We start from the raw sequence: 12,994 nt of genomic DNA, 5'->3' as shown, positions 1-12,994 counted from the left end.
ACAGCGCAGTCTAGTTTCTGTGCTGCCTTGCAGGGCAAACCCCTCCTGCCAGCTGCTGGCATAGGACCTACTCTGGCACAATGGTCGTGAGCGCAGGCATGGGAACTCCCAGCACTTGCTCCACTGATCACAAGTGGCCAATTTAGGACCTGTGGGTGGATCTCCCATGTCTCAGCGCTCTTCTGTATAAAATGGGGATCTTGATAATGGCACTGACCTCATAGTATTGTTCTGAGAATAAAATGAGCTAATATATATAAAATATTTATTATGGTTTTTGGCCAAGATGAGCTCCATGTGTGCATGTCATTGTTACCAGCATTTTTCAATTCTCTAGCTCTTCTTACGGGAACTGATGGTTACCCCCAGTACCCCTACCTGACTTCCCATGAGGCCTGGCTCATGGCGGAATATCACATTTTTTTTTCTGTCTACTCTTAAAATAAACTTTTTATCATTTGAACTAATGCGAGTGTCCCTCGTTTCTTTGAAAGAGAAAGCTTACTACATGTAAACTGGGAAAAAAATCAGGTGTAAAGTTGTGGGTGTTCCAGCAAGTGTGCCTCACTTCATCAGTCTTGGAAAGGACGCCATAAACAAGAGTGTCAAATTGTTAAGTCAACAACAGGAGTCACTGTGTACTTACTTCTCATGTGGGATCTGTCCTTAATGTGTTGTTCAATGTGAAGTAATGTTACAACTAGTACTGAAACAGTATTTTTACACTTTATGTTTCTGTGTGGGTGCAAACTGATGAAATCTTTACTTAATATATACTGAATCAATCTTCTGTATATAAAGATAATTGAAAAATGAATCTTGATGTGAATGAAATGGGAGAGGGAGCGGGAGATGGGAAGGGTGTGAGTGGGAGGGAAATTATGGGGGGGAACCAATATAATCCATAAACTATACTTTGGAAATTTATATTTACTAAAGAAAAAAAAAGGAAAGGACGATCGGGAGCGTGGGGCCCCCCAGACTTCGCCATTCCCTGGAGAGCAGAGCACGGAGATTCAGAGAGCTGCCTTGTTTTGGAGTCTTTGTGTTTTAGTATCCATCATTTTCCTCTGTGGTGACCCCACACTCCAAAAGCTAGCACGCTTCAAATAAAACTACCCTAAGCAAGAACCAGATAGTGACAGGCCAACCTGAGTGTTTTAACACAGTAGCAGCTTTATTTCTTAGTGGGAGAAATGTAAATTGTCTTTCTAAATCCAAGACATTTGTGGGGAGTGCAGCCAGCATTAAAATATGCACCAAGATTCACCCAGGCATCTATTGCTGAGCGAGGCAGAGTGGGTGAGAACTCTTTATGCAGACACGGATTAAAATCCCGGCTGAGCAAATAATCAAAACTCACAGGTGTGTCAAGTCCTCCTGCAGGCCAGCATCTTTTTTTTTTTTTTAAGATTTATTTATTTATTTGAAAGTCAGAGTTAGAGAGAGGCAGAGGCAGAGAGAGAGAGAGAGGTCTTCCATCCGCTGGTTCACTCCCCAGATAGCCACAACAGCTGGAACTGTGTCGATCCGAAGCCAGGAGCCAGGAGCTTCTTCCAGGTCTCCCACGCAGGTGCAGGGGCCCAAGGACTTGGGCCATCTTCTACTGCTTTTCTAGGCCATAGCAGAGAGCTGGATCAGAAGTGGGGCAGCAGGGACTCGAACAGGTGCCCATATGGGATGCCAGCACTGCAGGTGGCAGCCTTCCCTACCATGCCACACTGCCACCCCCGGGGCCAGCATCTTAATACACATATTCTTTAGAGGCTAACCATCATTTTTGTGTCTTTTAGCATTTATTTATTGTTTGTTTGAGAGAGAGAGAGATACCTCACTTGTTGGCCTACTCCTCAAATACCCACAACAGCCAGAGCTGAGCCAACCTCATGTGGGTGTACATCAGCAGAAAGCTGGATGGGAAGTGGAACTGGGACATAAACCCACTCCACTATGGAATGAGGACTCCCAAATGGCAACTTAATGCTGAGCCAAATGCCTGCCCCTAACAGTCATTTTAAAGACCCAGCTAACACCAATAAAAATAAACAGAAAAAAAAAACACAATCCACTTTTTAATGGAATCCTAGGTTTGGGAGTCTTGGTTTTTTATTTGTTTTTATCATTACAAAGGCACTTGTGTTTATTTCTTGGAAAAATACAACATTTTTAATGAAATACCAAACACCCTCAGGGAAAGCAACTTCCTGTCCAGAGCGAAAGCAGTCACAATTCTTTGGGCTAAAGGTTACAGATCTCCCAAAGTACACCCCACCTTCTGGCCCCAAGCTGGGATTCTCTGGCTGGCAGACGGGTGGAGATGGTGCTATACCTGCTCCCACGGTGCAGCTGTCTGAAACGCTTCCCCACCCCACCCCCAGCTGGTAATCAACTGATCAGGAAGACCTTCCGCAGGAGCTGGGTATGGTCCCTGGGTTACAGCCTGCAGCCCAGCCTCCCCTGGTTCCCTGCCACTTCATTTCAGCCAGGATTGACACTATCACGAAGAGGGAGACAGTGAGGTCGTGAGGTGCAAGTGCTCCGTATCTGGTCACGAGGACAATGGGGACGACCATGAGTCACAGACCAACCAGCCAGGTCTCTGCTCTTGCTTCTTCCCTCATTCACCACATGCATCCTTTAGACTCACTTTCCAGAAGCTTCCCTGACTCATTGCCTCTCCCCAGGCTGGGCTGTGCCTTCCCACCCGGCTAAGCTTTCGTAATGCCCACCTCAGACCCCACCACCCACCACCCTGTGCTCTGGCTTCCCCGTGACATCACTGTCTTCTTTTCCTATGAGCTGCTTTTGATAAAGGACAAGTCTTCTTTTCAAATCATAAGTGGCTGCCATACTGCTTAGTTTATAATTGGTGCACAATAATGTTTCTTGAGGCTATGAGTAAATAAACTCTAAGATTTTTGAAAAAAAAAAAAAAACAAGTTGAATAGAGGGGAGGAGCCTTGCTTAAAGTTGTACAATTAACTGGTTACCAGGCTACCATTTTTTAAAAGATTTATTTATTTATTTGAGAAGCAGAGTTACAGACAGAGAAAGGAAGAGACAAATAGGTCTTCCATCCGCTGGTTTACTCCCCAGATGGCCACAGTGGCCGGAGCTGGGCCAATCCAAAGCCAGGAGCCAGGAGCTTCTTCCAGGTCTCCCACATAGGTGCAGGAGTCCAAACACTTGGGCCATCTTCCACTGTTTTCCCAGGCCATCAACAGGGAGCTGGATCAGAAGTGGAGCAGCTGGAACTCCAACCAGCAACCATATGGGATGCCAGCATCAGTGTCGCAGGCAGAAGCTTAACCTACTACACTACAGCACTGGCCCCAAGGGTACGTCTGGAATACAGATCTTCTGGCTCCAAATCTAGTCCTCTTTCCTCCACACATCTACTTCTGTGCCTGTTGGGGGTGGTGTTGTCGAGAGCTGGCAGCAGCCTGAGTCCCCAGGTATTCTGTCCGTCCACTGGGCATTGGCGAACGGACGTGATGAACAGGCTGAGGGTCATCCCACCTTGTCCCTTACGAATGGACTCCATCCCATCATCTGAAGCAGTCATTTCTACTTCAGGTCTTCCAGGAGAACCAGGCAGAGGTCAGGTGCACACTGTACTTGATGTGAATCCTGTACTTAGAGGAGACCAACTGTACCCTCTCAAGAGCTCAGGGAGAAGCTGGACCCTCGGCCCCAGAGCCCAAAAAAGGGAAAGATCTTCCGAGCGAAGGAGGCAGTGAAGGTGTAGATGTGTTCCTGGGTGACAGCATTGGCGAAGGTCACCCAGCCCACCTCGTAGTCGAGAGACACCCGCACCTGCCGGGGCTGCCCCTTCAGGGCCAGTCGTGTGGGGAAGGAGCCCAGAGCCGAGACGAAGCCCCAGGCCAGCCTCACCGCCCACACCCCCTCCTCTGGCCGCAGGCGGAGCTCTCCCTTTCTCTGCACACCCTCACTCACCACGCCTACGGTACAGCTGCCCCCGTGGGCCAAGTCTACACTCACCACCCACGTGTGTCTTCCCCCTGTGAAGCCATCTCGGGCCAGGACACAGGTGGCCCGGTCGAAACGTTGGAGGTTGTCTGGCGAGTTCTGCCACTTGTAAGAGAACCGAGCTTGCTGGTGGTCCTCGGACAAGAGGAGCTTGGGGTGGGACGTCAGGGGGTCCAGAGCTAGGTGAGCTGTGGGAAGCCAAAAGAGACACAGGGGTCAGCAGATAGCAGGCCTGGAAGCTCCCCGGTGGGAGCCTCTGCCGGCCTAAGTGTGGGCATCACTTGGGAGCTTGTTAGAAACACAGACCCTAGGAATCTGCGTCTTAAGAGGCATCAGTGGTTCCTGCACATGCTAAAGCCCCAGAAGCGAGAAGCTGGCCTCCAAGGACTTGATGGCTCTCACCTGCTGCCATGCAGGTCTCTGCAAAGCTGTTCTGCTCCCTGCAAACTGTTTGACTCCCAAGGCTGTGCATGCCTCCTACAGCTGCTACACACACACACACACACACACATACACACCCTCGTGTCTGCAGCTGGGAGGCAGGACTTTCCTCTCCTCTGTCCAACTCCACGATTCCTGCCTGCTTTCCTGCCAGGCACCTGTGACTCATTTACGATCTCGCTTCAGGCAGGCTCTCGCTCCCCAGCAGTTACCCCCTCTTACTCAGAGTCTGAAGTTCACTTTTAAACACGGAAAACTTCCGCAGACCCCTGCAGACTGTGACTTTCCATATTCGTAAATGAGAGACGCCAATATACTCAGCTACATCCACGGGCTGGGGAGCACCTGGCGGCAACTACGAGATTCCCTGGGGAGTGATGGCCTGGAAGGACCCACCTGTTCACTCCTTTCCCGCCCACAGGCTGCCCTCCTAAGTGACATGTGGGAGGGAGTAGGGGCCTGACGGTTGTAAGAACATGGTTGAAAACCCAGGTCAAACTTCCCCCTCATCCGGGAGCCTTCTCTGATGCGCCTTCCTCCACCCTGATTTGCTCGATCTGCTGTGCGCAGATCAGAATGTGAGTTTCAGGACACGCGAGTGGGCGTGCCTGTCTTTTCTTCACGCTGCTCCTGAGAGCATTACAAAGGCAGTGACATAAATATCTGAGAACCAAAATCTGCGGATGCTCAAAGCCCCCGTATAAAGTGGTGCAGAATCTCATAACCTGCACCACCTTCCCCTACACTTTAAATCATCTCTAGGTTACATATATTGTTTAATATGATGCCAGGAATATGTAAATAGTTGTACTGTATTGTTTAGTAAATAATGGTGAGAAAAACCTATACATGTTTAAGATACATACAATCTTTTTCTGAATATTTCAAGGGGGGCCAGCTGTATACACACACACAGACACACATATGCATTGTATATATACAACATATGTATGTGCACATATACATGTGGGTGTATGTATTTGACTATTGTAATGCCCAGTGCAGACCCTGTTAAAAGAAAAATGTGGGGCTAGCACTGTAGTGTAGCAGGTAAAGCCATTGCCTGCAGTGCTGGCCTCCCATATGGGTGCTGATTCAAGTCCTGGCTGCTCCTCTTCTGATCCAGCTCTCTGCTATAGCCTGGGAAAGCAGAAGAAGATGGCCCAAGTCCTTGGGCCCCTGCACCCACATGGGAGACCCAGAAGAAGCTCCTGGCTCCAAGCTTCAGATAGGCTCAGCTCTGGCCATTGCAGCCATTTGGGGAGTGAACCAGCGGATGGAAGACCTGTCTCTCACTCTCTGCCTCTAACTCTGCCTGTCTATAACTCTGCTTTTCAAATAAAATAAATAAATCTTTAAAAAAGAGAGAGAGAAAAATGTGTCTCTCCTTTGCAGACCCCTCACTATCTCCCGTCCTAATGTAGGCTGCTTACCTGGCTCATAGTCCAACTCAAAGCAGAGTTTTTCTGTAAAGAGAAAATAAAGCAGAATGAAATCTCATCAGTTCTACAAAATCATAGAACACCTGGTGATGAGGAAACTGAGCCTGGAAGAGGGAAATGGCCAAGAGCAGGATGGGAGCTGGAATCCTCTAGACCTGAACTCGGGTCACAATCACCTGGGGCACTTGTTCAAAGCTATCTGTTTCAGATTCAGATGCTCTGGGTGGGCCCACAAATCTGCATTTCTACCAAGCTCTCAGGGGATGCTGATGCTGTTGGTCGGGAGCCCCACTCTGAGACCCACAGCTCAAGTTGTGAGCACAAGGCCCACATCTGTCACTTTTGAATTCACACAGCCCAAGAAACACCTGCTTAATGAATAGATAAATGGGTTCCTTTAGCTCTTGTTTTGCTTGGAAATCATTTTGCAGATAGCCAAAGGTCAGCCTTTGCTTTAAGTATAATTTTTTGTTTTTAAATTTATTTTTATTTATATGACAGGCAGAGAGAGAGAGAGAGGGTGAGAGAAAGAGCTTCCATCCTCTAGTTCATTTTCCAAATGCCTGCAACAGCCAGAGTTGGGCCAGGCTGAAGTCGGAAGCCAGGAACTCAATCCAGTCTCCCACATGGATCAAGGGCCCAATTACTTGAGCCAGCACCTGCTACCTCCCAGATGCACATTAGCAGGAAGCTGTGTCAGGAGCAAAGCCAGGACTGGAACCCAGATAGTGCATTCCAAGCACTGTCTTAGCCATTGCCACACAGCCGCCCCGGATGAGTGTATAATTTTCCCCACTGTCAGGTCACCGGGAGTGTTTGCAGGAAAGAGACTCATAGGAAAGTTCTTCCTGAGACTTTTGTGGACAGGTCATCCAGAAATAAGTGACATCATTCATATTGCCACAGTGGGGGTGGGAGGGATGGGCAGGCAGAGTCACGTTCCCTTCCTTTCCTGTCACCACTCCCTGCTCCAAGAAAGAGAGGGGCCACGTCCCTACCAGGGAGATCCAGACTATCAGAAGGAAAGGAGAGGGGCCGGCACTGTGGCGTGGTGGGTAAAGCCGCCACCTGCAGTGCTGGCATCCCATACGAGCACCGGTTTGAGTTCCAGCTGCTTCTCTTCTGATCTAACTCTCTGCTATGGTCTGGGAAAGCAGCAGAATATGGCCAAAGTCCTTGGGCCCCTGCATCCACATGGGAAACCTGGAGGAAGCTCCTGGCTCCTGGCTTCAGATGGGTACAGCTCCAACCATAGCGGCCATCTGGGGAGTGATCCATCGGATGGAAGACACCTCTCTCTCTCTCTCTCTCTTTCTCTCTCTCTCTCTTTCTCTCTCTCTCTCTGCCTCTATGTAACTTTTTCTTTCAAATAAATAAGTAAATCTTTAAAAACATTTTAAAAAGAAGAAAAACAGTCAAGTACTACAGGACAGAGATAAATGCTTTCACTCACTGCTCATAGCAAGGTTCATCATCAAAAACCTGTTACAAATGTTGCTGTGGATGGTTTGCAGTGATTGAGGATGACAGATATCACTAACCATTGTCCTTTATTTTGTTTAATGCCAACTGATCAGATTTATATAAGAACTTTTCAACTGAGTTCCATTTTATTTCCCCAGAGGTGTAAATCTTTATCATCTCTCTTCATTGTCAACATTATCTGACAGATTTCATAAAAATCTTCACAAAATCAAGGCACTTTGCCCAAAATGACCCAGCCTTCCATCAGTAGGGAGCAGTGCCGCACGCCCACCTGGGCTCTCTGAAGGCCTGGGGTCCTCTTACCCAGGAACATCTTCATCTCTCTCTGCAGTGGGGCGGTCTGCTGCGGGAAGTCCCGAATCCTCTGGCCCAGCTCAGGGGATACAGCCTCTGGTTTCCGGCACTTTCTGGTTTCACACCTAGGGCACAGAAATGAATGTGTCTAGGAAGTTGTTCCTTAACAATGCCTCGAGGCTCCGTGGATCAGAGGCGCAGTTCCCACAAGCAGACAGACCTCCCCGGGTATGCACACCACTGCCCACTCTCGGGCAATGCCACTCAAGGGTGTATGTCCACAGTCATACAGAGGAACATGGGCATATGGGGAAATTTACATGACAAGTTAGGCCATTAAGTGAGGGTGCTGGTGCTGCTTATCTGAATGATAGAAACTAAATGTTGGTGCATGTATGTGTATTTATGAGGGGAAAGAGAATACAGAAATCATATCACTTACCTTAGTAGTGTGCTTCTGATATCCTAGGAGAGAGAGAGAGAGAGAGGGAGAGGGAGAGAGAGAACAGGGATTCAGTTTTCAGCATCTCCTTCCCACTTTTCTTATTACCAGAGAAGACAAAACACCCTATTCCTAGCCGTGGACACCCTGGTAGGGTTACCAGGCTTTGGGGATCACAGCCTGGCCCCCTTATTCCATAGACTCAGGTAGCAAAGTGACTGCACCTGCTAGTTAGAGGCAATGGTAAATCTCACCCCCAGGTCTCCTGGACTCAGTCCAGAATGCACCCCCTAGATCATGCCACCTTTCTGATGCAATGTTGGGACCTCAATATGTCTCCTCTAGTTGGAAGACATGAAATAGACCAGGAAGAACTTTACAAGCAGCAAAGGTGACAGATTATAGGGAATGTTTGCATTGGAAATGGCACCTGAGACTTTTTTGTTTTGTATAGTACTTGAAAGTTCTCAAAGTACTATTTCCACTTCCATTTTACTGTTGGATCCTCACAAAGATCCCATGCGATAGTGAAGAAAATGTCTTTCCTATTTGACAGGTTTTGGTGGGAAGAGACGGAGACCAGCCACCAGGGAACTCCTGGGGAAGCATGGACTGGAATTCGGACCTCTGCCTCCTACCTGGGACGCGGAGATGAGACAAGGCAGGGGCCCAGCTCCACGGGCGAGCCTGGGCTCGGGCTCACCGTCAGCAGCTCCCTCGCTGGCCTCGCGTTCTTCTCCTCCAGCTCTTCGATCAGGGCACTGAACCGGCAGATCTCCCCAGTGACCAGAAAATCGAACTCCTCCTGTTGCTTCAGGATGTCCCCATCCAGCCCCTCCAGCTGCGCTAAGAGGATTCTCTGCTGCTCCTCCAGGAACTGGCGCAGATGCACAAACTCGGAAATCACCTGCTGTCTCTTGGTGGCCACCTGAGTCTGGGAGGAAGTGGAGGACCTGAGGCTTCCCTCCTCCTCCTCTCCTTTCTCATCTTATTTCTGTTCTCCCCTCCCATGTCCCTCTTGGCCCAGATGCACGTTCTCCAAGGTTTGGTGAGAAAATCAGAATGCCCATCCCAGTTTCTTGATCCCCCTACCCCCACCATTGCAGATTTGGAATTGCCACACTGTCTCCTTGCCACCCACCACCCTGTTTCTTAGAGCTAGACTGCCCTGCACTGCCTCAGCACCACCTGCTGGGGCTTCTGAAAGGAGTAGGGCTCAGAGCAGGTGGGCGGGAGGTGGCGGGGACACTCTAGCCCCTGTGTTTTTGGAAGTGCGTCCTGTGTGCCCAGTACTAAGCTACTTCACACTCTCATTTAATCCTTACAGCAACCCTGTGACGCAGTGTTGGCTTCTAATCTCCATTTGATAGATAAGTAACCTGAAGCTGGAGAGTGCTTGGGGTCATACAGTTAGTGCCAGGTCAGGATTCACACCCAGATCATTTTCACAGCTTTATCAGCTCTGCTGCCTCAGTTCCAGCACCAGGCTGGACCCTGGGGAAGGGGCGGGGCCTGAGAAGGGGCATGGCCTGGGAAGGGGTGGGGCCAGGAAGGGGCGGGGCCCGGGGAAGGGGTGGTGATATACCAGGAGGACTTGCATTCTTTCATTCTCTCTTGACTGGACTTCCTGAATTTCCTCTCTCTCTCTTCTCAGACACTTGAGACACTTCTGTATTTGTTCCTGGAGAGCAGGAGGATACAATCCTTAAGACGGAGAAGATGATTTAAGGGTGCCATCTCTTCCAGGGCTCTGTCGCCAGGAGTGAAGTGGGCCCAGGAAAGGAACCTATCTCATAGCTGAGACCCGGTTCCTCTGCTTCATACCCCAAGAATTTTGATCAGGGCTTTCCCACTTTATCATGTCACTCAGTCTTCCCCTTGGAACCTGTCCACAGTTAAACCTTCTGATCTCTTTTGTTTCTGGTAAGTGCTATCTGGGATGTGTTCTGACTTAATAAGCTCATTCACTGAAATTATTCCTGACACTTTCCAAAACAACATGTGCAAATAACAATCTTACCCTGTTACTAGAATTAATTATCTGTTATGCGGGCCAGCATTGTGGCATAGCAGGTAAAGCCGCTGCCTGCAGTGCCACATTCCATATGCATGCTGGTTCAAGTCCCAGTTGCTCCACTTTTTTTGACAGGCAGAGTGGACAGTGAGAGAGAGAGAGACAGAGAGAAAGGTCTTCCTTTGCCGTTGGTTCACCCTCCAATGGCCGCCACGGCCAGCGTGCTGCGGCCGGCACACTGCGCTGATCCGATGGCAGGAGCCAGGTACTTATCCTGGTCTCCCATGGAAGAGGGGCAACCAGGACAGAATCCGGCGCCCCAACTGGGACTAGAACCCGGTGTGCCGGCGCCGCAAGGCAGAGGATTAGCCTAGTGAGCCGCGGTGCCGGCCTGCTCCACTTCTGATCCAGCTCTCTGCTATGGCCTAGGAAAGCAGTGGAAGATGGCCCAAGTCTTTGGGCCTCTGCACCCACATAGGAGACCTGGAAGATACTCCTGGCTCCTGGCTTCGGATTGATTCAGCTCAGGCTTTTGTGGTCATTTAGGGAGTGAACCAGTGGATGGCAGACCGATGTCTCTCTCTCTCTCTCTCTCTCACTCTGCCTTTCGAATAAATAGATAAATCTTTTTAAAAATTAATTCCAGAAGGGAGAAGAAACTTAGATATGCAAAATTACTCAAATGTTTTAACAATAGTTTGCTGTAGAATAGAGTTAGGAATTGGTACACACAATTAAATATTTATATATGAACATTTGAAAATACATATAGGATTCTCACCATCAAATACTAATTAATTAAGAAGTCCATGACACACAAACACCCATTTGGAATAAAGCATAAATAGGGGCCGATACTGTGCCATAGTTGATAAAGCTGTCACCTGTGATGCCAACATCCCATATGGGTGCTGGTTCAAGTGTCGGCTGCTTCACTTCTTTTCTTTTTTTTTTTTTTTTAATTTATTTATTTGAAAGGCAGAGTTACAGAGAGACAGAAGCAGAGTAAGACAGAAGTCTTCTATTTGCTGCTTCACTTTCCAGATGGCTGCAGTGGCCGGAGCAGCGTTGATCCAAAGTCAGGAGCCAGGAGCTTCTTCCAGGTCTCCCATGTGGGTGCAGGGGTCCAAGGACTTGGGCCATCCTCCACTGCCTTCCCAGACCATAGCAGAGAGCTGGATTGGAAGTGGAGCAGCTAGGACTCGAACCAGCACGGGGGGATGCCAGCACTATAGGCGGTGGCTTAACCCTCTACGCCACAGTGCTGGCCCCTGAAACCAAATTCTTATATGATCACCCAAGCCAGAGACCCATGAGCTGAAAAGCATAGGTTTATATTTTGTTTTTATGTGTGTTCTGTTGACTTGTGGCCAGCAGATAATAGAACCCCAATAAATATTTGTTGAATGAATGAGTGATCACGTGATTATGTGTGTGCATCCATGCTGGGTATCAGGTGTGTCTGAGGTTTGTAATTGAGGAAATGCTTGTACAAACTGTATGGGTGCGTGTTTGCAAATGTGTACTTTATATTTGAGTGGTGGTCTGAGTATATATGTAACTGAGTGTGTAACTATTTTGAGTGTTTGGGCTTGTGAATAATTAGTGTTTACATATATACAGGTTGAGTAAATAAATATGTAATTTTAGCTGTCATCATATAAGTGAGTGCTGGTTTTATTTGTTTATTTATCCCATATGGGTGCCGGCTTGAGTCCTGGCTGCTCCAGTTCCGATCTAACTCTCTGCTATAGCCTGGGAAAGCAGTGGAAGTGGCCCCTGTGCCCACATGGGAGAGCTGGTAGAGGCTCCTGGCTTCTGGCTTTGGATCGGCATAGCTCCTGACACTGTGGCCATCTGGAACGTGAACCAGTGGATGGAAGACCTCTCTCTGCCTCTGCATCTCTGTAACTCTGCCTTTCAAATACATAAATAAAAAAGAATTTGGCTTCAGTGTGTCCCAAATGATATACAACTCTGCTCGATTCTCCCAGCCCCAGCCCCAGCCCCAGGTCCCCTTCCTACCCTGTAGGGGCCCGCGGCGTCCTCCAGGAAGCGCACAGTGTGTGCCCTGTGCTCCCCGGCCTCGCGGCACACCACGCACAACTGCGCCTCGTCCTCCTCGCAGAAGAAGTAGATCTTCTCCCCGTGCTCCTGACAGACATGCTCCTCCTCTGTGCCCAGCGCCGACGCCAGCGAGAGGCGTTCAATGTTCTCCACCACGCTGGCCAGCTGCCAGTTGGGCCGGAAGCTCCCCGGCCGGAACGGCTCTTTGCAGAGCGGGCAGGAGAGGGGCTCCTCGGATTCGGGGCCCGGGACCTCGCAGTAGCGGGTGAGACAGCCGCGGCAGAAGTTGTGGCCGCAGTCGATGGTGACCGGCTCCCTCAGGGTGCCTTGGCAGATGGGGCAGTTGACCTCATCAGCCAGGCTGGTCACGGAGGCAGCGGCGGCCATGGCGGCACTGCTGGGTCTGTGGCCTCCTCAAGGTCAGTCTGTCTGCTTAGATGCGGGGGAAGGGCTGAGGGAGCTGTGAGGACACGCAGCACAGGCTCACAGGCGCACACAGGTGCACACAGTCAGATGCAGGCACATGTTAAAAATGTGACACCTGCATCCTCTCTCTCTCTCTCTCTCTTTCACACACACACACACACACACACACACAGAGAGAGAAAGAGGCACCCACTTGCACCCTTGCACATCTGGTGGCCAGGATCCTGCCGTCCTGCTCTGTCAAAGGAACAGACGCACACCTGCCAGTTGGAGAAGTAGCACAGGAGGGGGAGGAGGCAGAGGGGCCGACAGCATTCCAGAGATGACCTCACTTACTCTCTGGACCAGTACCCATGACCTGGACTTGCTGGTAGAAGGACAGTGGAGGCATCT

General features: G+C 49.6%; 1 protein-coding gene across 1 annotated transcript; it reads right to left on the bottom strand.

The window, feature by feature from the left end:
- Positions 1 to 2,995: 2,995 nt before the first annotated feature.
- On the bottom strand, positions 2,996 to 12,933 carry TRIM10 (tripartite motif containing 10). The gene is made up of 8 exons (XM_051855815.3): positions 12,795 to 12,933; positions 12,134 to 12,604; positions 9,680 to 9,775; positions 8,798 to 9,028; positions 8,095 to 8,117; positions 7,662 to 7,777; positions 5,865 to 5,897; positions 2,996 to 4,178 (listed from the first exon to the last, which is right to left on the bottom strand). Exons 2-8 carry the CDS (start codon positions 12,560 to 12,562, stop codon positions 3,661 to 3,663), a joined length of 1,446 nt encoding a protein of 481 aa, XP_051711775.3. The 5' UTR covers positions 12,563 to 12,604; positions 12,795 to 12,933; the 3' UTR covers positions 2,996 to 3,660.
- Between the last annotated feature and the right edge of the window lie 61 nt (positions 12,934 to 12,994).

Source organism: Oryctolagus cuniculus, chromosome 5 (genome assembly GCF_051225735.1).
Source record: "Oryctolagus cuniculus isolate XC-2025 breed Fujian yellow rabbit chromosome 5, ASM5122573v1, whole genome shotgun sequence".
NCBI classification, from domain to species: Eukaryota; Metazoa; Chordata; class Mammalia; order Lagomorpha; family Leporidae; genus Oryctolagus; species Oryctolagus cuniculus.
Note: the sequence above shows the minus strand (reverse complement) of the source record. Positions and strands in the feature narration are given on the sequence as shown.

Coding starts and splice junctions, on each gene's coding strand:
- TRIM10 (XM_051855815.3), bottom strand. CDS start 12,562: ATGGCCGCCGCTGCCTCCGTGACCAGCCTGGCTGATGAGGTCAACTGC. Junction 9,776..12,133: donor ACGCCGCGGGCCCCTACAGG/GTAGGAAGGGGA, acceptor CCTGCTCTCCAG/GAACAAATACAGAAGTGTCT. Junction 9,029..9,679: donor AAAGAATGCAAGTCCTCCTG/GTATATCACCAC, acceptor ACTTCCTCCCAG/ACTCAGGTGGCCACCAAGAG.